Here is a 26,644-nt window from a genome sequence, read left to right on the forward strand (position 1 = left end):
TATTTCCAATGTTTCAATATTAACAACTCTTCAAGGAACATCCTAGGACAAATATCTTCATATACTTGTCTGATTATTTCTTTAAGATTCGTAAAAGTGAAACAAAGGTATGATTTTATGTCTTTTGAATATATTTCCATATGCTTTCCAATAGGCTTGTAAGAATTTACACTTATATTTCTTCTTAAAAGAAAGATGTATGCCCTTTCCTCAGGTTCACCAGTTTTGCCACATTTATTCTGTCTGGTCTTTCTACACAGTCCATGTTCAAATACTATTATCAATACAGTCAATTCAAAACAATACCAGTTGTTCCAGTAATGTCCCTTATCACTAATTTTCCCCTAGCGTCATATCTCTTTAGTGTCCTTTAATCTGGAACAGATCTTCATTGTTCCTTCGTCTTTCTTGACCTTGGCATTTTTGAAGAACATAGGCCATTATTTGTAGAAGTCCACTCAGTGTGGTTCAGCTGATGTTTCCTTATAAATAAATTTAGATTGTCCATTTTGGGCAGGAAAGCTAGAGAAGTGATGCTGTGTCCTTCTTAGTGCACCATATCAGGAGGCACATGATGTTGAGCTGTCTCAGTGTTGGTGATACTACTTTTCACTTGTTGGTGGTTTTTTTTTTAGACAGCGTCTTGCTCTGTCACCCAGGCTGGTGACAGTGGCCTGATCTTGGCTTACTACAGTCTTGACCTCCTGGACTCAAGCAATTCTCCCACCTCAGCCTCCTGAGTAGCTGGGACTACAGGCATGCACCACCACTCCCAGCTAATTTTTTTTTTAATTTGGTCTTGTTATGTTGCCCAGGCTGGTCTTAAACTCCTGGGCTCAAGCAATCCTTCGACCTTGGCCTTCCAAAGTGCTGGGATTACAGGCACAGCCATTGCACCCTGCCAGTATTAACTTTGATTGCTTGGTTAAGGTGGTGCCTGCCAGGTTTCTCCTGTCAAGATACTACCTTTCCCTTTGTAATGAATAAATAAGTTGTCAGACGATCTCTCTGTTTGTCCCTACTTGTGAATTTATAGGCAGAGAGTCAGTCTTCTATTACTTTTTTATTTCTCAATCTGTGTATCAGATTTTCTTTAAGCTGGTCCATAGTCATCCTGATCCTAAGGCAATGTTCATGTTTCAACAAGTGATGACTCCTTTTTCCTTATTAATATTAATTTTTCAAGTGGTAACTTTATAAATAATAGTAATGGTAAATCTTTATTGAGTAATTCCTACATGATTCTTCTAAGCAGTTAGCATGTACGGACTCATTAAGTTCCCACAATAGCCCAATGAGATAGGTTCTATGACTCAACTCCTTTTACAGATAAAACTCTGGAGGTTTCAAGAGGGTAAGTAACTTGCTCAGGGTGATGCAGCTGATAAAGTGGCTGTGCTGGGATTTGAGCCCAAGCAATCTGGCTTCAGAATCCTGATCCCTAACCACAATGCAGGGTTGCTTCCCTGCAGTTCCTTTAGTGCCACTCCTGTCTTCTAAGCTGGATCCCTTGATGGTCTTTCAGAACAGACACTATGCCATGTGTGGAGGCGCATGCCTGTGATCCCAGCTACTTGAGAGGCTGAGGTTGCAGGATCGTTTGAGCCCAGGAGGTCGAGGCTGTAGTGAGCTATGATTGTGCCACTGCACTCCAGCCTGAGGGACAGAGTGAGACCTTGTCCCTATTTATTTTATTTTATTTATTTATTTTGAGAAGGAGTTTCACTCTGTCACCCAGGCTGGAGTGTAGTGGCACTATCGTGGCTCACTGCAACCTCCGCCTCCCAGGTTCAAGCAATTCTCCTGCCCCAGCCTGCTGAGCAGCTGGGATTACAGGCATGCGCCACCACGCCCAGCTAAGTTTTGTATTTTTTAGTAGAGATGGGGTTTCACCATGTTGGCCAGGCTGGTCTCAAACTCCTGACCGCAAGTGATCCACCTGCCTCGGCCTCCCAAAGTGCTGGGATTACAGGCATGAGCCACCGCGCCTGACCTCTGTCCCTATTTTAAAAGAAAAAAGAAAGACACAAGCCTGGGCTCCTGATGAGTCAGTCCATCCCCCCACACCCAGAGGAGGAACATGGTTGTGCAGCACCCTCGTGTTGCAGAGGTTGGAAGCTCTGCAGCAAAGCCCAGTTTGTGCTAAGCATCGTAACCTGGGGTTCAGTTTCCACAGTAGTGTGGGAGTTCCCAGCTAGACAAAGGGGATGTTGCAAATCAGTCTTTTCAAAACTTTTAGGACCAAGTTTTCCCACTAGGTGTGGGGCATGAGGCTGCTTCTCTGCACGTGTTCTCACTCTGCAGTTTCTCACTCGTTGTTGCAGGTTTCCTTTTTATTTTAGGTCCCTGCAGGCTTCAGTGTGGCTGCCAGTGTCCGGGTAGGAAACGCTCTGGGTGCTGGAGACATGGAGCAGGCACGGAAGTCCTCTACCGTTTCCCTGCTGATTACAGGTGCTGAGACCCCTTTACCCGAGGCTCTTGGTGCAGCCTCTGCATGCAAAACCCAGGCTCCCCCACTTCCTGTGGATCTTCTTGTTCACTGTGTTGTTTCTTCTGCCGTTTTTACCTTCAGTGCTCTTTGCTGTAGCCTTCAGTGTCCTGCTGTTAAGCTGTAAGGATCACGTGGGGTACATTTTTACTACCGACCGGTAAGTGCAAGGATTTTTTTGAAATGTGAAATCTGTGATAAAGAAATGGTTCATTGAGAAACTTTGTTCTCTAAAATCAGGCTGTTCAGAAACATTGCTGTTTGAAATCTTATCAGTAAAAAGAAAACATCTCACTCACGCCAGTAATCCCAGCACTTTGGGATCACCTGAGGTCAGGAGTTCAAGGCCAGCCTGACCAACATGGTGAAACCCTATCTCTACTAAAAATACAAAAATTAGCTGGGTGTGGTGGCAGACGCCTGTAATCCCAGCTACTTGGGAGGCTGAAGCTGGAGAATCTCTTGATCCCAGGAGGCAGAGGTTGCAGTGAGCCGAGATTGTGCCACTGCACTCCAGCCTGGGCAACAGAGCAAGACTCCGTCTTAAAAAAAAAAAAAAAAAAAAGAAATGGTTCCTCCAAGAGCAAGATGCCAGCAGAAAAAGTTTTTTAAAACTAGGAATTTTTTTTAAAAAGAGGCCGGGCACAGTGGCTCACGCCTGTAATCCTAGCACTTTGGTATGTCAAGGCCGGCAGATCACCTGAGGTCAAGAGTTCGAGACCAGCCTGGCCAACATGGTGAAACCCCCATCTCCACTAAAAATACAAAAATTAGCTGGGCATGGTGGCACACGCCTGTAATCCCAGCTACTCAGGAGGCTGAGGTGGGAGAATCACTTGAACCCAGGAGGAGGAGGTGGCAGTGAGCCAAGATCGTGCCACTGCACTCCAGCCTGGGTGACAAGAATGAGACTCCATCTCAAAATTTAAAAAAGAAATGGTTAAGTTGGATAGATGCTATCATAGAGGCCGCCTGTGGTTGTTGCAGCAGGGATGTCTGACTCATTTGCAAGATCAGAGGCTCGGCCGGGCGCGGTGGCTCACGCCTGTAATCCCAGCACTTTGGGAGCTGGAGGCAGGTGGATCACAAGGTCAGGAGATCAAGACCATCCTGGCTAACACGGTGAAACCCCGTCTCTACTAAAAATACAAAAAATTAGCTGGGCGTGGTGGCGGGTGCCTGTAGTCCCAGCTACTCGGGAGGCTGAGACAGGAGAATGGCGTGAACCCGGGAGGTGGAGCTTGCAGTGAGCTGAGATCCTGCCACTGCACTCCAGCCTGGGCGACAAGAGTGAGACTCTGTCTCAAAAAAAAAAAAAAAAAAAAGTTTCTAACTCCCTCACTCAGAATGAGTGGGGAAGGCGGTGGTAAATAGTTGGCTTTTCTCACAAAGGGACTCAGGATGAACTTTACGAGGACCAGGACAGATGGATGGTTTCAGAAGGAACATAGTAGAAGCTGGACTCTGAATCTGTCCACTTGGGAAACCATACAGCGGCAAAGGAAAATAATGAAAAACAAGAGGCCCACAAACTATAGAACTGACGAGACGAGGAAACATCAGAAACTCAACAATCAAATTACTTGTAAGGTGGCCAGGATCGACCCAACCTGGTAGAATCGGTGAAAGAGATGAACCTCTACCTAACTTAATCACAGGGGGCGGGGAAACGGCACCTCTAACAAAGAAAGGGGGACGTTACTACTAAACACAATCATTTTTTAAAATCCTAAGAGACTACTTTGCACAACTTTTTCCAAGGAAATCTAAAAACCTGGAATAAACAGATAATTTTCTAGGGAAATAATTGATCAGTATGTATCCTAGAAAAGATAGAAGGTCTAAATAAACTGATTTCCTGGTAAGAAATAAGAGAAAGCTATTTTTTATTTTTTTTTGACAGAGTCTCGCTCTGTCACCCAGGCTGGAGTGCAGTGGCATGATCTCAGCTCACTGCAAGCTCCGCCTCCCGGGTTCATGCCATTCTCCTGCCTCGGCCTCCCAAGTAGCTGGGACTACAGGCGCCCGCCACCACCCCCGGCTAATTTTTTGTATTTTTGGTAGAGATGGGGTTTCACTGTGTTAGCCAGGATGGCCTCAATCTCCTGACCTTGTGATCCGCCCACCTCGGCCTCCCAAAGTGCTGGGATTACGGGCGTGGGCCACCACGCCTGGCGGAGAAAGCTATTTTAAAATGTCAAAAAGCACAATCCCAGAAGGTTCCAAAGGATAATTTTATAAAATCTTCAAAACATAGGGAATTGCGAACATAGGTAAAACAGAAAATTTCAGAGCACAGGAAAAGGAAAACTTTGCATTCTGTTTATGAAGCAAATATAACATTGGTGCGAAAATCTGACAAAGTTTGCACATAAAAAAGAAAGAAAATCACAGATCACTCTTATGTATTAATATGAATTTAAAAATCCAAAATAAAATGTTATTAGACATAGGCCGGGCGCTGTGGCTCACGCCTGTAATCCCAGCACTTTGGGAGGCCCAGGTGGGTGGATCACGAGGTCAGGATATTGAGACCATCCTGGCTAACACGGTGAAACCCCGTCTCTACTAAAAAATACAAAAAATTAGCTGGGTGTGGTGGCATGCACCTGCAGTCCCAGCTACTCGGGAGGCTGAGGCAGGAGAATGGCGTGAACCCAGGAGGCGGAGCTTGCAGTGAGCCGAGATCGAGCCACTGCACTCCAGCCTGGGCGACAGAGTGAGACTCCGTCTCAAAAAAAAAAAAACTTATTAGACAAAATTTAACAGCACATTGAAAGAATACATTTGGGTGAAATATAAAAGTGAATATAGGCCAGGCGCGGTGGCTCATGCCTGTAATCCCAACACTTTGGGAGACTGAGGCAAAAGGATCACTTGAGCCCAGGAGTTCAAGACCAGCCTGGGCAAAACCCCATCTCTACAAAAAATAAAATTAAGCTGGGCATGGTGGTGTGCACCTGTAGTCCTAGCTACTCAAGAGGCTGAGGTGGGAGGATCACTTGAGCCTGAGAGGTTGAGGCTGCAGTGAGCCATGATTGCATCACTCCACTTCAGCCTGGGTGACAGTGAGACCCTGTCTAAAAAAAAAGTGAATATAATATCTCAGCTGGAAAAAACAGGTGCAGAACATCATATAGAGAATGCTGCATATGAAATGATAGAGTATAGAAAGCAAAATTAAGAATATACATTTGTATCTGCTTATATTTTCATAGACACTAGACAAATATGGAACGTGCTAGGAATTGTTACCTGGAGGAGGTAGGGCTGGTACTGGGGCAAACTGGAAGGGCACTGCAGTAAGACTTTGCTTACTATCTTGTTCATATTGTTCCATTTTTTGACCATGTGCATGTTACCTATTCAAAAAATAAAATTTGAACAAAATAATTATATTTCTGTCCTTTTTGGTGAGGAGGAAGTGATCATCTTGTTCAGTGCTGGATTTCTTTTCTTTCTTTTTTTTTTTTTTTGAGATGGAGTTTCGCTCTTGTTGCCCAGGCTGGAGTGCAATGGCGCGATCTCGGCTCATCGCAATCTCTACCTCCTGGCTTCAAGCGATTCTCCTGCCTCAGCCTCCCGAGTAGCTGGGATTACAGGCATGTACCACCACCCCCGCTAATTTTGTAGTTTTAGAAGAGACGGGATTTCTCCATGTTGGTCAGGCTGGCCTTGAACTCACCACCTCAGGTGATCCACCCGCCTTGGCCTCCCAAAGTGCTGGGATTACAGGCGTGAGCCACCACGTCCGGGCCAGTGCTGGATTTCTTATTTAGTAATTAAACAAGTATTTATTGGGAGACAGTCTTCTAGGTTCTAGTTTGGAGTGACCAAACTCACTCCAAGGGTGTTGTGAATTTCTTGCTTCCCCAGGTCAGGGCAGCATTTTTCTCGTCTCCCTTCACGTGCAGGGGTTAGAATCCAACCCCTAGCTTTAGGGGTCCCATTTCTAGGAACCAAGGATAATTCTGCAGAATATATCTATCCATAGAGGGAACTTAATTTTTACTCTGTAGCGCTTCACTCAGGCTTACTAAGAGACACAGTCAGACTTGGCCTGTGGCATCATCTTAAAAGAAGGATGCACCCAAACTTGCTGGGATGATAGATGCGTGCCACTGGGCCCAGCCAAACTTCTTTTCAGCTGATGGGGAACGGGGGAGGGGTGTCACCAAATCTCTTGATTTGTCTACACTGACCAAAGGGACTATGCAGTAGCCCCTCCTTATCCTCGGTTTTGCGCTCCAAGGTTCAGTTACCTGCAGTCAATTTTGTTCTGAAAATCTTTTTTTTTTTTTTTTTTTTTGAGAGGGACTCTCGCTCTGTCACCCAGGCTGGAGTGCAGTGGCGTGATCTCGGCTCACTGCAAGCTCCGCCTCCCGGGTTCACGCCATTCTCCTGTCTCAGCCTCCCCAGCAGCTGGACTACAGGCACCCGCCACCATGTCTGGCTAATTTTTTTGTATTTTTAGTAGAGACGGGATTTCACCACGTTAGCCAGGATGGTCTCGATCTCCTGACCTTGTGATCTGCACGCCTCGGCCCCCCAAAGTGCTGGAATTATAGGCGTGAGCCACCGTGCCCAGCAGTCTGAAAATCTTAAGTGGAAAATTCCAGAAATAAACAATTCATAAGTTTTCAATTGCATGCTGTTATGAGTATTAGGAGGAAATCTCACGTCCTGCCTGGGACATGAAATCATCCCTTTGTCCAACGTCTTCACACTGTGTGTGCTTTCCACCTGCTAGTTATTTCAGATCGACTGTTTTGGTATCACAGTGCTAGTAATCCCAAAGCACAAAAGTAGTGATGCTGGCATGTGGTTATGGCCTACTTTATTACTACTGTTGTTACTCTCTTACTGTGCCCAATTTATAAGTTAACATTATCATACGTATGTGTGTATAAGGAAAACACAATGTATTTAGGGTTCAGTCCTCTCTGCGATTTCAGGCATCCACTGGGGAACTTGGAACATATCTCCTGAAGACAAGGGTGTGGTGCTGCATATTTTTTCTAAAAGCTGTGAGATACAACATGCAGTTAGTTTCCTCTATGGACCCAGCAACAGGAGAACTGTCCCTGACTAGGCTGCTGGCCTCAATGCACGCGCATGTCTGTAATATGCAGAAAGCTATATACTTTTTTTTTTTTAAGACAGTCTCACTCTGTCATCCAGGCTGAAGTGCAGTGATGCGATCTCAGCTCACTGCCTCCTGGGTTCAAGCGATTCTCCTGCCTCAGCCCCCTGAGTAGCTGGGATTACAGGTACCCACCACCAGGCCTGGCTAATTTTACATTTTTAGTAGATACGGGGTTTCACCATGTTGGCCAGGCTGGTCTCAAACTCCTGACCTCAGGTGATTCTCCTGCCTCAGCCTCCCAAAATGCTGAGATTACAGGCATGAGCCACTGCGCCCAGCCAGAAAGCTAAATACTTCTTTCTCCACTTTGTCTCCTAATCACCACGTGCTTTATTTTCCTAACAGAGATATCATTAATCTGGTGGCTCAGGTGGTTCCAATTTATGCTGTTTCCCACCTCTTTGAAGCTCTTGCTGTAAGTATTATGTAGTAGTCCCCTAAGTACTGTTATGATCTTCTGATGGTGGTAAATTTCAGCTGAGAGGAGGGGCCAGCATAGGTAGGAAGATTGAATATTGTTATCACATTTCGTTTAGAAGGGTACTGTCACCTTACCATGGACTTTAGCATCAGAGTCCCACAGAATATGAAGTGCTCGGGAGATGGGAGTGTTTCAAGAGCACCGGATGTGTTCACACTGATGGAATGCTCTCTGCCTGCAGTGCACGAGCGGTGGCGTTCTGAGGGGGAGTGGAAATCAGAAGGTTGGAGCCATTGTGAATACCATTGGGTACTATGTGGTTGGCCTCCCCATCGGGATCGCGCTGATGTTTGCAACCAAACTTGGAGTGATGGGTAAGCTCTAACCTCTGCAGGCAGGGCTTAGCTGCTCACCAGCCCAGGAAATGACTGTCGGAGCACACAGGTCTTTGACTGAGGCTCACCTCTGAAACTCGGGAGCTTGTCTACGTCCATTCTGTGTCTTGTCAGAGAGCGCAGGGGGCATTCAGGAGGTGGCCTCCAGCTCTAGCCAGGGCCCCAAGGCTACGTGGTCCTGCCCCTCACACCCCTGCGGGCAGTCTTCCACGCTGACACACTTGAGCACAGATACCCTTTCTACTCACCTCCTATCCTGAGTCATTCAGCCCTCACTTCTCTAAAGGAGGCGACAGCAGGGACCGCTGAAGAAGCATTTGGAAGCATCCCTTTAGCGTGTTCCATGCTGTTCTTTAGAGACAGCATGTGAGCCCCTGAGGGTGACTCTGCAGTGCCAGGGCCATCGTAGGCGGTCTGTCCTGCATGCGTGGGGTGCCGCAGGGTCAGCACTCACGGTGGTACTCTGCATCCTAGAGCAGGGCCCCGTGTGCTCACCAAGCAGTGTAGCTGGATCCTTGGAGGGCAATGGGTGGCCAGTGCCCTTCTCATTACCTTCATCGCACTCCGCAGCCTCCACCTCCCTCCTTGTGCAGCCTTAGCTCTGTGCCCCCACAGAGCTCCCCACAAGGCCATACACGTGGTCGGTGTGAACAGCACAGGAGGAAGAGGGTGGACTTGAGCACCTTCCCACATTTGGAAGAAAAAACTTAATCCACAGCATCTGAAATTACCAGAGCTAATCTTTTTAAAAAGTACGGAAATAAATGACTGCCCAGCTTTGATTTCTAAAATAATAATTGGGAACATATTGGCAGTTAATAAATGATGATATGAAAACCTGGACATTTATCTTTGGGGTGAGTAGTGACTGACTTAAAGCGTGGCTTGTTTTGATTCATCTGTACTTGGCAGGCTCAGAAGTGGTGAGAAGTCAACTGATACCTACAGGGAACTTCCAGTTCAGTATGTTCCTTTATGTGGCACATTTTTCTCAAGTTCAATAATATTTTAATTAAAAATACAGGAGTTGTTCAAAGAATAGAATTGCCAATGCAAAGTTCATTGGGCTTGCATGATAGTGCAGAAAATTATTTAGCTGAGTTTCTGGTGTGATTCATATTTTGGATTTGCCAATTGCCTAGCTAATGCAAATATTATAGGAATCTAATTTATTTTTATTTTTAAAGTAATGTATTTTATGTAACACAGTATATCTAAAATTATTGCAACATGCAATCAGTATAAAATATTAAGGAAATAATTTAAATTTTCTATATTATATCTTTTAAACTTTAAATTGACAAATTATAGTTGTATACATTTATGGGGTACAGTGTGGTGTTTTGATATATGTATAAAATGTGGAATGATTAAATTAAGCTAATTAACATACTTATCACCACTATTTTTTATGGTGAGACATTTGAAATTTACTTAGTTAACTCAAAATGTGCAGTACATTGACTACAGTCACCCTGGTGTGCAATTGATCTCAAAACTTATTCTTCCTATCGGAAACTTTGTACCTTAACAACTCCCCATTCCCACGCCCTCCCCTCCTTGCCACCAGTCTCTGGTAACCATCATTCTACTCTCTACTTCTATGAGTTCAACTTTTTTAGAAGAGGAGTCTACTTTATTCTCTTGTTTCATTTTTTTTTACAGATGGGGTCTTGCTATGTTGCCCAGGCTGGTCTCAAACTCCTTGACTCAAGTGATCCTCCCACCTTGGCCTCCCAAGTAACTGGGATTACAGGCATGAGGAACCTGCTTTGAAATATAAATCCGTCTATATCCCAAGTGCTGTCCTTGGCTCACCTATTCATTTAACAAAATATATCTAGGCCAGGCACAGTGGCTCATGCCTGTAATTCCAGCACTTTGGGAGGCTGAGGTGGGCGGTTCACTTGAGGTTAAGAGTTCAAGACCAACCTGGGCAACATGGCGAAACCCTGTCTCTACTAAAAATACAAAAATTAGCCAGGTGTGGTGGTGTGCGCCTGTAGTTCCAGCTACTCGGGAGGCTGAGGCACAAGAATTGCTTGAACCCGGGAGGCGGAGGCTGCAGTGAGCCAAGATGGCACCACTGCACTCCAGCCTGGGCAACAGAGTGAGACTCTACCTTAAAATAAAATAAAATTTTAAAAAAGCATAACTAATTGTGCAAAGTAGAACAGGAAGTTGAGAATCACTGAAAAGAAATGGTGGGGGCCCTGGGGATGTGAGGGCTCTATGAGAAGACTGTAGTCAATCCCCCCTACCCACCTATTAGAAGAAAGTGTGGTATGAATTGGTTTTGAGTATTGTGTCTCCTGGTATGGTATGCAGTATACCTATACAAGGTGTCTAGGAGAGCATCAGAATTCTGCAGGTTCTCAGAAGCAACCCCAGGAAATCATAATGACCTTCAGAATCCCTGGGAGACATTTTAAATATGTAAACTCCCGGGCCTTGCCCATGAGATTCTAATAATCATCCCACTTTGGGCACCTAGGTTGGGTCAAACAGTAATCTTTTAAATGATGTATTCTAAAATTATTGGAAATCTAATTCATAACTTTAAAATTATAGCTGGAGGTAGCTGGTTATTTCCTGTTTAAGGTGGTTCGGGTGAGCTTGTAGTTTCTATGTACTGAGAACACTGGATTTGAAAGAGGAAGCCAGTAGCTTGCTTTTACTAATTTTTTATAGGACTAGCAGGTGGCACCAACTATACTATTCTAAGAGCAGGCTAGGCTGGGCGTAGTGACCCATACCTATAATCCTAGTGCTTTGGGAGCCAAGGCAGAAGGATCACTTGACTCTAGGAGTTGGAGGCTGCAGTGAGCTGTGGTCGTGCCACTGCTCTCCAGCCTGGGCAACAGAGCAAGACCCTGACTCTAAAAACCAAACAAACAAACAAAAGGGCAGGCTGATCATACCTGAAAAATGTGATTGGTACCAAGAAACAGAGCTGTAAACCCTGTACCGAATCCATAAACCAGGAACCCAGACTAGCCACCTTAACCCTTACATAGATCTGGGACAGCTGTGGAAATAAACCAGGACCAACCAAGCAAGACAAGCAAAGGCTGTGTATTCTCAGCAAGGGTGTTGGCTGCCACCACTTGCATTTGGGCAGAGACTCAAAGGCAGGCAAAGGAGTGGGAAAGCGTCACAGTGGATAAAAGGGGAGGCTGCAGGTGTGTCCTGAGTGGAGACTGTTGATCTGGGGGATGCTGGAGGTGGCTGACTAGAAATGGGCCTCCCATGTGATTGGTTAGGGGGATGTATTTTACTTTCTCTGGTTGGTCCTAAGTTGGAAGTGCAGAGCAAAATTAGGGAAGCTGTCAGTTGCTAATCAAGTCCTGGCCATCTGGGGCCAATCGTTACAGAAGTTACTGGTTATCTTCCTGGACTGTTACCAAAGGCGGGGATCTTGCTTCGTGCAAGTCTGATTTAGGGAAGGCTGGCTTCCTGGGTTTATTGTAGATGGGGTGGGGTTTCTTGGGCAGGGTGCTGCAGGTTGTGAGGCAGAGGTCTGTTTTTATTAAGGTCATGCCCTTGTCTCTTGGTTATTGTTGGAGCTTTTGGTTCTGCCATTAGTTTACTGTTGACCAAAAAACCCTCCTCACCTGGGGTCTCCCTCTGTGCCCTGTGTGGTGCCTTGAGATTCACAGGGCTTTTCCCGCCATCCATTCCCACCTGGCCTGCCTTTGGTGTTCTCCAGTCATCTGTAGGTGCCCAGCCCTGCTCTGGAAGCTTCCAGCAAAGTCTGTGTCAAGCAAGTTAAGGTCCAAGGTCTGACAGAAACTCTGAGGGAGAGAACATTAGTAATTTACATGGCTAGTGATTTCTGCTTTTTTTTTTTTTTTTTTTTTTTAATGTTAGTCCCCTTTTTTGAGGAAACCAGGGCAGAAGCAGTTGGTCTTGGGAAATTTTAATTTCCTTATAACTGGCATTTTTCTTAATATTCAAGCATTATAATCAGTAAAGCCAAAAATATCCTCTGAATATTTGTTCCAAAATCCTGAACCAAAAGAGATGGCCCTTTTGGGGGTGGCCTCAGGGAGTACTGGGCTTTCCAGAACCTTCTGGAACCTTCTGGAAGCCCGAGGAGGAGCAGGATAGAGGTCTCTGGCCCACTGTGGGCTCCACCTCAGCCATGAAAGCAGATATTCAGTATGGCTGACAGAATTGAGATAGGCAAACCATACTCCCCAGGGGCAGCTGGTTTTCTATGGAATTAACCTCTATTAAATATTTCTATTTCTAGGTCTGTGGTCAGGGATCATCATCTGTACAGTCTTTCAAGCTGTGTGTTTTCTAGGCTTTATTATTCAGCTAAATTGGAAAAAAGCCTGTCAGCAGGTAACTATGTTCATTCTGTCCCGGTAAAGGTTCCTCTCCTAGAAAAACAGGATCTGATCTGGCTCTCCCTTTTTTCTTTTGGAAAGTTCTTTTCTCATTTTCTTTATTCTTATCTCATGAATACTATTGTTCTTGTTGTTTTAACTAGACAGTTCAGATGTGAAGGGCCAGATGACCCTGGCTTTATCCATTCCCAGAAAAACAGGGGACTCCTTTCTTCCTTGTCTCCCATGCCAGGCTGTCACTCTTGTGCAGGAAAATCCAATTTCAGGACAAGAATTAGAACTGGAGAGAAAGGTGGGATGCATCAGAGTCATCCTGATGTTGTTTTTATGGTCTCCAAATGTTTTGTTAAGATACTTGTGTGCATCCTTCCCTTCAACTTTCTAGGGTCAGTGTGAGGTCTAGAAATAGGTGGGAGAAAAATGAGATGAGTCGAGGTACAGTGGCTTATGCCTGTAGTCCCAGCTATTCAGGAGGCTGAGGCGGGAGGATCGCTTGAGCCCAAGAGTTCGAGGCTGCAGTGAGCTGTGATCACTGCACTTCAGCCTGAGTGATGGAGCGAGAACCTGTCTCTACAAATAAAAATTTTTTAAAAAGAAGAAAGAGATAAAGTAAAAAGAGAGAGTTCTAAATGATCTTGGTCCCTCTCTTGTCCCTGTCTCCCTCACCCTGTACTGTTCCCATCCCACCTTCCCTCTCATGGACCCATTTCAACCTTTTCTGTTTCCTTTTTCTTAAGAGACAGGCTCTCACTCTGTCACCCAGGCTGGACTATAGTGGCAGGATCACATCTCACTGGAGTCTCAACCTCCTGGGCTCAAGTAATCCTCCTGTCTCAGCCTCCCAAGTAGTTGGGAATACAGACATGCGCCACCATGCCTGGCTGGTTTTTTTTTGTTGTTGTTGTTTTGTTTTTAATTTTTTAATTGAGATGGGATCTTGCTGTGTTGCGCAGGCTGGCCTTGAATTCCTGGGCTCAAGCAATCCTCCCTTCTCAGCCCCCCAAAGTGCTGGAATTACAGATGTGAGCACTGAGCCTGGCCCCATTTCAATCTTTATGAAAGATGACCTGTGAATGAGAGGAACTTCAGCTATACATGCCAATTAAGGAAAATGGCTTGGCTCTTCCTGTACTAGGTGGTCAAGTAAAATACCGTATTAACACTATCGTGAAGCCTGACAGACTGACTAAGTTTCATTTTCCAGGCTCAGGTACACGCCAATTTGAAAGTAAACAACGTGCCTCGGAGTGGGAATTCTGCTCTCCCTCAGGATCTGCTTCACCCAGGTATGATATGACTCCCTCAGCCCTTAGACAAGCCTGTCTAGGTAGGACTGGAGGGGCTGTTAGTGAGACACAGCTAGATTTGCTGCTATGAGCTCTCATTTAAATAGGGCAATAATGTTTCAGAAACACATGATAAACACCCAATTCAAGGTAAACTGACTTCAAGTTTATTTGCTTTAATTCCACACATTAGTATAACGCTATAGATGACTGAAAGGTCCCCAGTTCCTCCCCTAATTTCTGCAAGCACTTTGCAGGCATTTCTAACACTTGGAGATACCGTGCTTCTACCATAGCTTGGAAACTGACATTTGTTTGTTTGAATGGGGTCCCTGCTGTTCATCAGGCAGACACTTGTGGGCTTTAAACAGGTCGTTGCTCGGACCTTTGCTTCTGATGCACATCGTGCAAATGTGGTTATGGTTTTCTTCAGTCAGTTGAGTAATCCCCCTGATTCCTGGCCGCTTAGGCAGTTAGCCACCCACTCACAGTAATCCTTGCTCCTTTATAATTTAAACACTTTGACTTCATAGAACGACTGATACGCAGTCAGTGGTCAGTTGTGTTGTTTCTGCCAATTTTCATTCATGTTGTCTAGGCTCCTGTGCTGTGTGTCTGGTTATCTTTGATTTTAATTTATTTTTAAATTAATTTTTTAAAATTAAAGAAAAACTTTTTTTTTTAATAGAGAGAGGGTCTTGCCCTGTTGCCCAGGCTGGTGTGCAGTGGTACGATGGTAGCTCACTGCAGCCTCTACATCTCGGGCTCAAGCGATCCTCCTGCCTTGGCCTCCCAAAGCAGTGGGATTACAGGCGTGAGCCACCACACCTGGCCTGGTTATCTTTAATTATGTTCCAGACTTTATATTTGAAAATTGTTCATAGAAGTAACTTGAGCCTGAAAGAATGTTGTCTATTTATCTTCAGAGAGGATTTTCTTTTGCTTCTGTTGGACACGGAGGGTGACCAGCAGTCTAGGGCAATCTTGGAAATGGAGGTATCTGGAGCACCCAGCCGACCTGAAGGTGTGCTGCAGCCAGTGTGAGGCTTGGTTTACTTCTTCTGGTTCATGCTTTTTTTTTTTTTTTTTTTTTTTAAGGAGTCTCACCCTATCACCCAGGCTGGAGTGCAATGGCGCAATCTCAGCTCACTGCAACCTCTGCCTCCCGGGTTCAAGCAATTCTCCTGCCTCAGCTTCCTGAGTAGCTGGGATTATAGGCGCCCGCCACCATACCTGACTAATTTTTGTATTTTTAGTGGATATGGGGTTTCACCACGTTGGTCAGGCTGGTCTCGAATTCCTGACCGCAAGTGATCCGCCCTCCTCGGCCCCCCAAAGTGCTGGGATTACAGGCATGAGCTACCACACCTGGACTGGTTCATCCTTAAGTCTTGGATGCAGCCCTTTGGGGTTCTAACCTCAAGTACAGAGAGGTTTGCCAGGGCCTGATTCTTGGTAGGTACCCAAGTCCCCAAAGCCCTGCTCAGCGTTTCAGTCATGTGATCTGGATGTAGATCTCTCTGACCTGCATCTTCTCATCTCTCTGATCTGAATGAACTCTCTGATGTGAAGCAGCCCCAGAGGCTGGGCAGCCCCTCTGGGTTTCCTTCATCCCCTGGATCTTGCCCTGGTGACTCTTTATTACATCGTTTGCATTCTGATGCCTTCAAGATGATATTTAATTTGTTTTATTGAGGTTCTATAATGATCTTCAGGGAAGGGTTGGTGGATGTTTTCTACCATCTTGCCAATTTCCCTGATTTGTAAAATCTGCATAACAATAGCATTTATCCCTGTTGTTTTTGAGTCTCACTCTGTCACCCAGGCTGGAGTGCAGTGGCTCATTCTCACTGCAACCTCTACCTCCCAGGTTTAAGTGATTCTCCTGCCTCAGCCTCCTGAGTAGCTGGAATTACAGGCGTGTGCAGTGGTGCGCCACCACCCCCTGCTAATGTTTGTATTTTTAGCAGAGACGGGGTTTCACCATGTTGGCCAGACTTTTCTTGAACTCCTGACCTCAAGTGATCTGCCTGGCTCGGCCTCCCAAAGTACTGGGATTACAGGCGTGAGCCACCACACCCGGCCTAACAATGGCACTTACTTTTATACTACTGCTGTTGGGGTTGAGAAGCACCCAGAACTGCCTGACCAGGGAAAGCATTTTGCTAAGTGTGAGCTGGTATGATTCTGTTCAGAATGATTTTCTTTTTCTCCCTCCCTCCCTCCCTTTTTCTCTCTTTCTCTCTTTCTCTTTCACCCAGGCTGAAGTGCAGTGGTACGCTCAAGGTTCACTGCAGCCTTGACCTCCTGGGCTCAAGTGATCTGCCTGTCTCAGCCTCCCAAAGTGCTGGGATTAGAGGCATGAACCACTGCACCCGGCCCAAAATGATTTTCTTTCAGAACTCTGAGGATATTGCTATATTCCTAACATTCATCCACTTATGCTCATTAGGAAGTGGGGTGGCCAAGCTTATTCTCGTGCCATTATGTAATCTGCCTTCATTTTTCTCTTTGGAAGCTTTTAGGATATTTTCTTATTATTATTCCTTTTTTTTTTTTTTTTTGAGGTAGGGTCTTGTTCTGTCACCCAGGCTGGAGTGCAGTGGTGCAATTATAGCTCACTGCAGTCTCAAACTCCTAGGCTCAGACAGTCCTCCCATTTTAGCCTCCTGAGTAGCTGGGATTACAGGTGCACGCCACTATGCTCAGCTAACTCTTTAATATTTTTGTAGAGACCAGGTCTTGCTTTGCAGCCCAGGTTGGTCTTGAACTTCTGGATTCAAGCAATCCTCCTGCTTTAGCCTCTCAAAGTGTTGGGATTACAGGTGTGAACCACCATGCCTGGCCTATTACTCTTACTGTTCTGAAGTGTCTTGAGACTAAGTCTAGGTGTGAGTCATTATCTGCTTGAAACTGTTGGGGTGAAGGAGAAGCTTTCCCCTTGTCCTCCAATGGTTCACTGAAAATTCAACTTATAATAAGGCCGATGAATAAGAGAAAAGGCATACAAATGTATTTAACCATGCACAAGGGAAGAATCACCGTCGTTACCCAACATCCCAGTGAGGCCCAACACTCATATAACCAACTTTCAGAGGGGAGAGAGGAGATAGGGCATTTGGTGCTTCTGTTGAGGGATAGTAAATGAGTACTAGGGAAAATGATTGGATATTTTGCAGAATGAATGGATTGGGGGCAGGGTGGACAGACTGGTTCCCTTTGGAAGTTGAATGAACCTCAGAGACTGGCATTATTTTGTAAAAGGTTTGGCAATTGTTCTTCTTGGTGGGTTTGTCTGGCTTTTATGTAGATGGGGAAAAGTCTCTTTCAATGCCTGTTGATCTCTAAAGAGTTTTTAATTTAAAATACTCATTATACCAGGGAGCTATATCTTGGGGTGAAATTCTCTGCACTCCTTCGATACTTAGTAGGCCCTTTGATGTGAATGGTCACATCTTTCTCCCATTCTGTGAATAGCCTTGTATTCTTTCTTCCTTCCTTTTTTTTTTTTGGTTTTTTTTTTGTTTTTTTTGACACTGGGTCTCTCTCTGTCACTCAGGCTGGACGGCAGTAGCACAATCATAGCTCACTGCACCTCGATATCCTGGGCTCAAGTGATCCTCCCACCTCAGTTTCCCAAGTAGTTGGGACTATAGGCATGCGCCATCAGGCCCAGCAAAGTTTTTGTTTGTAGAGATGAGGTATCACTATGTTGCCCAGGCTGGTCTTGAACTCCCGGGCTCAAGGGATTCTCCCACCTCAGCCTCCCAAAATGTTGGAATTACAGGCGTAAGCCATCACACCCAGACGTGAATTATTTCTTAGGTTGTTTCTCCTTGTGTTTTGTTCTGAAATGCTTATTAGATGGGTGTTGGCTCCTTGAAAATTTCCCCTGTGAATCTTTTTTTTTTTTTTTTTCTTGGAGACGGAGTTTTGCTCTTGTTGCCCAGGCTAGAGTGCAATGGCACCATCTTGGCTCACCCAAACCTCTGCCTCCTGGGTTCAGGTGATACTCCTGCCTCACTGCCTCAGCCTCCTGAGTAGCTGGGATTACAAGCATGTGCCACCATGTCCGGCTAATTTTGTATTTTTAGTAGAGATGGGGTTTCTCCATATTGGTCAGGCTGGTCTCTAACTCCCAACCTCAGGTGATCTGCCTGCCTCAGCCTCCCAAACTGCTGGGATTACAGGCATGAGACACCGCGCCCAGCTTCCCTGTGAATTTTAATGGAGAGGGCTACCTTATTTCTCTAGCTCCTGGGAGAGTGCTCCAAGCCATCATTGGTAGGATCATCGGTGTTCGTGAAGCAGTGAGTGGAGAGGCACTCTGGGATAGGATTTCTTTTATTTATTCACTGTAGCAATAGCGTCTTGAATTAACTTTCTCTCTGCTATTAGCACATACTCCTTTTATACACAGCCCTTTATACAAATGAAAAAAAAAATCCCTTTTAAGCTGCTAAGTTCCTTTTTCCTCCCAGGGTGCCCTGAAAACCTTGAAGGAATTTTAACGAACGATGTTGGAAAGACAGGCGAGACTCAGTCGGATCAGCAGATGCGCCAAGAAGAACCTTTGCCGGAACATCCACAGGACAGCGCTAAGTTGTCCAGGAAACAGCTGGTGCTGCGGCGAGGGCTTCTGCTCCTGGGGGTCTTCTTAATCTTGCTGGTGGGGATTTTAGTGAGATTCTATGTCAGAATTCAGTGACGTGGCAGGAAAGAAAGTCAGGTCAAGTGATGCTTTTGAGCTTACACACAATTCACAGGCCCACCAGTGACAATTTACTTTGAGTTAATGTCATTCAGATGTGCCCATGGATTTTGAGGGTTGGGAATGCAAAGATTCATTTTTCTATAAAAAGAAAAAGCAACTAAGGTTAAAAGCTATATTGTGGCCCAAGACACTGTCTGAAAGATGACATGAATAGTAATTCACCACTATCCGAACCAAGCAAGGATCAGTGTGCTGCCTGCATTGGCCAATGGCTTTGATACTTCTGTTATTTTTTTAGACAGAAACCCATAAACTAAGTGCTTAAGAATTCATACTGCTTGAATTATGTAAAATGTATTTTACAATATATCTTTCCTTGGGCCTTAGATTACTATTCACTGGGCAAATGGTATTTGTTTTTGTTTTAATTTTTTTTTAATAGACGGAAGTCTTGCTCTGTCATGCAGGCTGCAGTGCGGTGGTGCGATCATAGCTCACTGCAGCCTCGAACTCTTGGGCTTCAAGCAATCCTCCTGTGTCAGCCACCAGAGTAGCTGAGACTACAGGGGTATGCCACCATGCCCAGCTGGCATTTGTTAGTCTTCATTTGAGGTCTAGATCTAGGCACTGTGGGCACTGAAAAACAGTTGGGAAATCTTTGGAGCTGTGAAAATCCAAACAAGGACTGATAATTCCTGGTAGGGGTGTGTGTGTGACCTACTGCAGCCTCAACCTCCTGGGCTCAAGTGATCCTTCCACCTCAGCCTCCCGAGTAGCTGAGACCACAGGCGTGTGCCACCACGCCTAGCTAATTTTTTATATTGGGGTCTACCCTTTGTTTCCCAGGCTGGTCTTGAATTCCTGGGATCAAGCAATCCTTCCACTTTGCCCTCCCAAAGTGCTGGGATTATAGGCATGAGCCACCACGCCTGGCCAGAGGACAAAATTTTAATAAAGGTCTTAGCTTAAGTAGCAATCCTACTTCATTAAGCCTTCCTGGGGTGCGGTACACACTGTTAATTCAGCAAGCCTCAGTACATACTAAGTATGCTCAGTGCTGTGAAAGTGGATTACACCAAATTAAGTCATTCTTATCACACCCAATCAAAAGTCAAGAAGCCAGGGATAAAAGCACCTCAGGCACATAAACATTAATCTAGTAATGTAATTCTCTGGACATCCAGCTGGTGAAACTGCCTGCTGTAAGCTGAGACCAGCTTTATCCATAACTGCTGAGATAACTTGCTGAAGCTCTAGGAATAATTTTGCCTGCCCGGTTGCTCACCAGTTGTAGCTTGCCAACTCCCAGGACCCTTCCTGGTGCCAATAAACTTTCTCAAAGAGCAATACTGACATTTCTTTGGATAAAACCTCCAGCCTTCTCTGTGTTGTTCCGACATACCGAGGACCAACTGGTCTACATGGATGCCCTGAACATGCAATTCTTTCTTCTCAAATAAAACATTAAATAGAGATTTGCCTCTACATTTCTGACTTAGTGCTAGGATGGCTATAATGCTCTCAGCATCGCCTTTTCCTGAAATAACAAAATCAGAAAAGTTACCTACTTTGAGTAAAAAACACCCAACTGCTGATTTTGGTTGGGGCCACCTTAAGGTATCTCTACCCTCAGTGCCTTGTTCTTGGGGCCACGAGGCCCATTCTCCAGGAAGGCAGATAAAGGTTTGCACTGTGGCCCTCGGTGTTGGGCCTGGGGGCAGGGGGCAGACACCGCAGAGGCCCCTCCCCAGCTGCTCGTCAGGAACCCTCGAACCCTGTCTCCATTCCCCTCGCACAGGACCCCCTGCCCTTCCCCTTGCCGGGTAGGGCAGGGACCCCCTGGGGATGAGAGGAGGTTCTTTCAACCACCAGCCACAAATAGCCGCTGGCCAGGAGGCCACCCCGGGCCGCCAGGAGCAGGGAGGCTGGGGTCCCTGCGAGACAGGACCCCTCCTCTCCCGGAAACACCTGAACCCGCAGCATGCCCAGGCCAGGAGAAGCTGCCAGAAAGCGCCAGACCCGTGCTCCGCGGGAGGATGGAATCACTAGCTCCGTCCTGTCTGCCCACCCTCTAGGGATTTTGTTCTTCCAACCTGACCTACAAACTCTCCTGATAAAAACCCGTGTCATCCAAAAGCACACGAGGGGTCCTCCCCCACAGGGACCCCTTCCCCGAGCTCCCTTCGTCAGCCCCCAAGGGCCCTTCCGGTCCCCTCCCCCAGGGTTCTGCGGGCGGCGACCATTCCCCTGGGCGTCTGGAGCGGGTCCGGGGCGGGGAGGGGCGGGGCTGGGTGGGACCGGGCCGCCCCTTGCCCCCCTCCGCCCTCCCACTGCGCTGCGGTCCCGCGCCCGCGCCGCCGCTAGCCGCTCCCAGCCTCAGCATGGAGGCCCTTGCGGCCGCCGACGCCCGGGTCCCCGCCGAGCTCCCCGTCGCTGCCAAGGACCGGCCCCCATAGCGGCCCCGGGCCTTCGGATGGCGTGATCGCTTGTGGGGCCTGCGGGGCGCGCTGCCCCCGGACCTGCGGCGGGAGGTGGCTGAGCTGGCGGCGCTCGCGGGCCCAGTGGTGAGTGCGGCGGCCTCACGCCCAGCCCGACGCCTCCGGAGCAGCCGCCGCGCGGGGGTGGGCGCGGGCTTCCAGGAGGGAGGGCGGCTGTGAACGCGCCTTGCTTTCCGCGCCTCCGCAGTTTCTTGCGCAGTTGATGATCTTTCTCATCAGCCCTCGTCAGCTCCATCTTCTGTGGACAACTGGGCAAGGTCGAGCTGGACGCTGTCACGCTCGCCGTCACGGTGGGTGCCTGATTTCGCCCGTGTAGGAGCCGACGGGCGGCCAAGGCTTAGGATTTGAGCGGTGTCCTCGGGCGCTGTGGCTCACGACTGTAATCCCAGCGCTTTGGGAGGCCCAGGTGGGAGGATCGCTTGAGTTCAGGAGTTCGAGACCAGCCTGGGCAGCATAGCAAGACCCCGTCTCTACTAAAAATACAAAAATCTACTAAAAATACAAAAATTATCCCGGCGTGCTGGCACCGCCTGTGGTCCCAGCTACTCGGGAGACTGAAGCAGGAGGATCGCTTAAGCCCAGCAGATCGAGGCTGCAGTGAGCTGAGACCGCACCACTGCACTCCAGCTTTGGCAACAGAGCAAGACCCTGTCTCAAAAACAAACACACAGGGCGGGGCGCGGTGGCTAACGCCTGTAATCCTAGCCAGCACTTTGGGAGGCCGAGGTGGGAGGATCACCTGAGGTCAGGAGTTCGAGACCAGCCTGGCCAACATGGAAAAACCCCATCTCTACTAAAAATACAAAAATTAGCCAGTTGTGGTGGCACGCGCCTGTAATCCCAGCTACTTGGGAGGCTGAGGCACAAGAACCGCTTGAACCCAGGGGCCTGAGGTTGCAGTGAGCCGGAATTGTGCCACTGCACTCCCGCCTGGGTAACAGGAGACTCCGTCTCAAAAAAAAAAAAAAAAAAGGAAAGAAAAAAATCAATTTGAATTGTGTCATGTCTTATGCATCTTCCTTTACAGGTCTGGGACTGACCTGTGGCTTACCATTACTAATTAGATTTGGAAGGATCTCGTGTCAATACTTAGAAAAGTGTAAAACTGAAATAACTGCACTTTTTTCTATTATGAAATTAAATCAGGAGATTTTTAGGTAATTTAGGTTGTTTGCCATTAATTGGATTACACAGTGCATTCAGCTCCCACCCTTTTACCCTTGTGGAAAAGCTTCTCCCATGGATTGAAATCACACCTCCTGGGACGTCTCTTCCCTGGCTTTTGTTAGTGATGTGGAAAGTTGTTTCTTCCTGCATTTCATCCAGGCTTTCAGAGAAAGTGGAAAACACTTCTGCTGGTGATGGCAGGCGGCTTTCCCTAGTCTCAGAAAACGTCCCCTCTTTCCCTGTGAGATGGGTACACACCCTAAGAACACGGAGGGCCACCGGAGCTTCTCATTCAGCTACATGGGAGAGAAGACCTTGCCAGGTGGAATCAGTCACACATTTTATTTACAGGCCTGTTATTTGGTGAATGTATTGGATTAAGGGACATTTTTGTTTCCTTTGAAAGTTTAGACTGGGGCTCTAGGAAGAGGCACGAAGGCAGAGGAGATTTGTATACATGGCTGCTCCAGTGTCCCCACCGGGAAAGACGAGCTTGGCCTCTACCTTAACAGGGGATGATCTAAGACTGGCAGGGAAATTTCCTGCTGTGTCCCCGCAGGGCCCAGGATTGGGGTCTACCTTTTCTGATCACTGCTTGCCAACCATCACTGCCCCCAGGGTGCTCCCCGGGCTCACTTCTGGGCCGTCAGTCACTCCTCCCTGTGGATGACATCTAATGGCCAGTCAGCCGCCTCGTTCAAGAGGACCTCAGCACCTGAGTGTCCACTCTTCTCCTCTCCCCGCCTCTGCTGTCATCCCTGGGGCTGTGGGCTCGACCCTGTGGCCCACAGTCACAGCTTTCATTTTTGAAAGGGATCAAGACCATGTAATTGGCCAAAAATGTCCACACAGGTACAATGACCAGATAGCCACCTACTGTTAACCTAGGATTGGGAAACTAGGAACCTCACCTGGAGACGTCGGGGTCTTGTTTTAAGAGCAGAAGGATGTGCCCGGTGTTGACCAAGTCGGCCCAGCAGAGAAAGCGGCACAGCATAAGGATGAGGACCCCTCTCTGAAGTATGATCCCCACGCGCTTGAGGTTCTTGCCTCCAAAGGACTTGAGAAAACAAATGCACTGCTAACAGCATATGCCGGGCAGGCCCAGGCTGGGGGCCCGCGCCACAAGCAACCCCCTCCCAGGGGTGCGTGCCGGCGGCTGCTCAGGCAGCCCCATTTCCCACCATCTGCTCCTGCTCTCCCCACCAACAGCTGACAGCATTGGGGGAGCTTCTGAGCCAGGGACAACCTGGCCCCTGTGGCATTTTACACGTGTCCTGGGACAATGTGTCCCTGCTCCCAGGAGCTGGGACTGTTAACATGGAGGGTAGAGGCAGCAGAAACTGAAGCTTAAAAGAGAGTTTTCCACATGGGGGGAGACAGACGCTGCAGGAGAACGTGTGCCATGGCAGAAGGTGAACTTGTGGGGGACTCAGGGCCAGGGATACCGGGGGAGGGTGCAGTGGAAGAAAAGCACACACTGTAGGCTGAGAAGGGCAGCTAGCAGGGCGGCAAGAACTTCGGGGCGCGGGAGGTCATGGAGGCCAAGGCAGTGCTCTAGAAAGCAGGGATGGCCAGTGGATTAAGGACGGCCAAGCGCTCACCTGAGGATTTTGTCACAGGAGGCCGGGAAGAGGCCAGGCCCAGTGGGCTGGGCAGGAATGAACAAGGCATCAATGGGGGCTGAGTCGGGAGTGCAGGCCAGGCCCGAGTGCAAAGAACACCTTCAAGAAGCTTGGCTTGAAGGAGGCCAGCAGGGAAGGCGGGGTGGTGGTAAGGGAGGGCGATTTTAGGGTATGGGACACCAGACTGGGAGGAGCAAAGGACAAAATGCCCTTGAGCAGGTGGCCCCAGAGGACAGCACTAGTCAAGCTGACTCTGCTGGTTTCTTGGTTTTTTTTTTTCTGAGACGAAGTCTTGCTCTATCGCCCAGGCTGGAGTACAGTGGCGAGATCTCGGCTCACTGCAACCTCCGCCCCCCGGATTCAAGCAATTCTCCCGCCTCAGCCTCCTGAGTAGCTGGGATAACAGGCGCCCACCACCGTGCCTGGCTAATTTTTGTATTTTTAGTAGAGACGGGGTTTCACCATGTTGGCCAAAATTGTCTTGACAACTTAGCTGAAATACCACCGCCCTTGGCCAAAGGTGGAAGAGCACAGAGCCGCTTATCAGGAACCGGCTACAGAAATTCCTGTGGTTAGGCACAGCGCGGTGGCTCACGCCTGTAATCCCAGCACTTTGGGAGGCTGAGGCGGGCAGATCATCTGAAGTCAGGAGTTCGAGACTAACCTGACCAACATGGCGAAACCCCGTCTCTACTAAAAACACAAAAATTAGCCAGGCGTGGTGGTGGGTGCCTGTAATCCCAACTACTCAGGAGGCTGAGGCAGGAGAATCTCTTGAAACCGGGAGGCGGAGGCTGCAGTGAAATCTTCTAGGAAGATGATAGACTCATTTTTAAGATAACTGTGAAAACAAAATTTTTTACCTTTGGAAAAATGTTCATCGTATAAAAGGACTAACAAAAGTATGTGTGTGTGTGTGTGTTTAATAAAGGAACATTCTATTTATATTCCATCTTGTTCCACGAAGAATTTGAACTAGTTTACACAAATACTTCCTTAAAAGAAGGATAAATAAATAGCTGTTAGAATTGGGTCAAAGAAACATGGGTGGAAAAGCTGGGAGCCGGGGGTTAGTTGGCACGGGATAGGCTGGAAACTGTGCTGAGGTTTTATGGAAGCCTTGATTCAGTGGAAGGGCAGGCCTGGGTACTGAGCCTCAGCCACATTCCCCTTGACCTTCAGAAGGCAAACACCATGACATGGAGCGTGGTGTTCTGGGCAGCTTGCCGCCAGAGACAGAGTAGCAATTTTTGTTCTATCCTTTATAAAGTTGTGCGTTGTAAGCGAGAGGTCTAACGTCAGAGCTCAGTTTGATAAAAGCTTGTGACAGCGGAAGCTGCGGGGCCCAAGGCCATGGTCCTGCTTACATGGGTACACTGAGCCCCGGGGGAGAGTAACACATTTCTCATTTCTTTGTGTTGGGAATATTCAATATTTTCTTTTCTTTTATTTCTTTCTCTTTTTTTTTTTTTGAGACAGAAACTTGCCCTGTCACCCAGGCTGGAGCGCAGTGGCGCAATCACAGCTCACTGCAGCCTCAAACCCCTGGGCTCAAGTGATCCTCCCGCCTCAGCCTTCTAAGTAGCTAGAACCACAGTTGTGTGCCACCATGTCCAGCAAAAAAAATTTTTTTTTTTTGAGACAGAGTCTCGCTCTGTTACCCAGGCTGGAGTGCAGTGACTCACTGCAACCTCCATCTCCCGGGTTCAAACGATTCTCCTGCCTCAGCCTCCTGAGTAGCTGGGACTACAGGCGTGTGCCACCACACCCAGCTAATTTTTGTATTTTTAGTAGAGATAGGGTTTCACTGTATTGGCCAGGCTGGTCTCGAAATCCTGACCTCAGGTGATCCACCTGCCTCGGCCTCCCAGAGTGCTGGGATTACAGGCATAAGCCACCACACCCGGCCAATGTCCAGCTAATTTTTAAAATTTTTGTAGAGATGGGGTCTGGTCATGTTGCCCAGGCTTCAGTATCCTTCCAGCTATTTGAAGCTATCTGTGATTGTTTCCTGAAGTCATCCCACAGTGTGATGGAACACAGGAGCCTATTCCTTCTGTCTAACTGTAACTTTGTATCCTTTAACACATCTCTCCCTATCCCCCTCATCCCCCTACCCTCCTATGTGACTTTTTTTTTTTTTTTTTTTTTTTTTTGAGACAGAGTCTTGCTCTGTTGCCCAGGCTACAGTGCAGGGGCACAGTCTCAGCTCACTGCAACCTCTGCCTCCCAGGTTCAAACAATTCTTGTGCCTCAGCTTCCTGAGTAGCTGGGACTACAGGTGCATACCACCACTCCTGGCTAATTTTTGTATTTTTACTAGAGATGGGGTTTTGCCATGTTGACCGGGCTGCTCTTGATCTCCTGGCCTCAAGTGATCTGCCCACCTCGGCCTCCCAAAGTGCTGGGATTACAGGCATGAGCCACCATGCCCAGCTCTGTGTGACTTTTTAAAACACAAAACTTTTCATAAATTGGCATGCTTTACCTTTCTGTTTTCCTGGCAGTCCGAGGGTTTTGGGAGCTTTAGTCATGCCCCTCTCCCCTGG

General features: G+C 47.4%; 1 protein-coding gene across 5 annotated transcripts in view; it reads left to right on the forward strand.

Moving 5' to 3' along the window:
• Nucleotides 1-20,278, forward strand: part of SLC47A1 (solute carrier family 47 member 1) — a 43,908-nt gene extending 23,630 nt beyond the window's left edge. For 2 of the 5 annotated variants that reach the window (XM_054458462.2, XM_063656232.1), the window contains 7 exons: nucleotides 2,343-2,451; nucleotides 2,573-2,648; nucleotides 7,980-8,049; nucleotides 8,297-8,429; nucleotides 12,706-12,800; nucleotides 14,010-14,091; nucleotides 18,573-20,278. In XM_054458462.2, coding sequence (XP_054314437.2) covers nucleotides 2,343-2,451; nucleotides 2,573-2,648; nucleotides 7,980-8,049; nucleotides 8,297-8,429; nucleotides 12,706-12,800; nucleotides 14,010-14,091; nucleotides 18,573-18,799 — 792 coding nt within the window. In that variant the 3' untranslated portion in view covers nucleotides 18,800-20,278. The remainder of the gene's footprint in view (nucleotides 1-2,342; nucleotides 2,452-2,572; nucleotides 2,649-7,979; nucleotides 8,050-8,296; nucleotides 8,430-12,705; nucleotides 12,801-14,009; nucleotides 14,092-18,572) is intronic. The other 3 variants (XM_054458464.2, XM_063656233.1, XM_054458463.2) reach the window with 2 other exon arrangements.
• The last annotated feature ends 6,366 nt before the right edge of the window (nucleotides 20,279-26,644 follow it).

Source organism: Pongo pygmaeus, chromosome 19 (genome assembly GCF_028885625.2).
Source record: "Pongo pygmaeus isolate AG05252 chromosome 19, NHGRI_mPonPyg2-v2.0_pri, whole genome shotgun sequence".
Taxonomy (NCBI): Eukaryota; Metazoa; Chordata; class Mammalia; order Primates; family Hominidae; genus Pongo; species Pongo pygmaeus.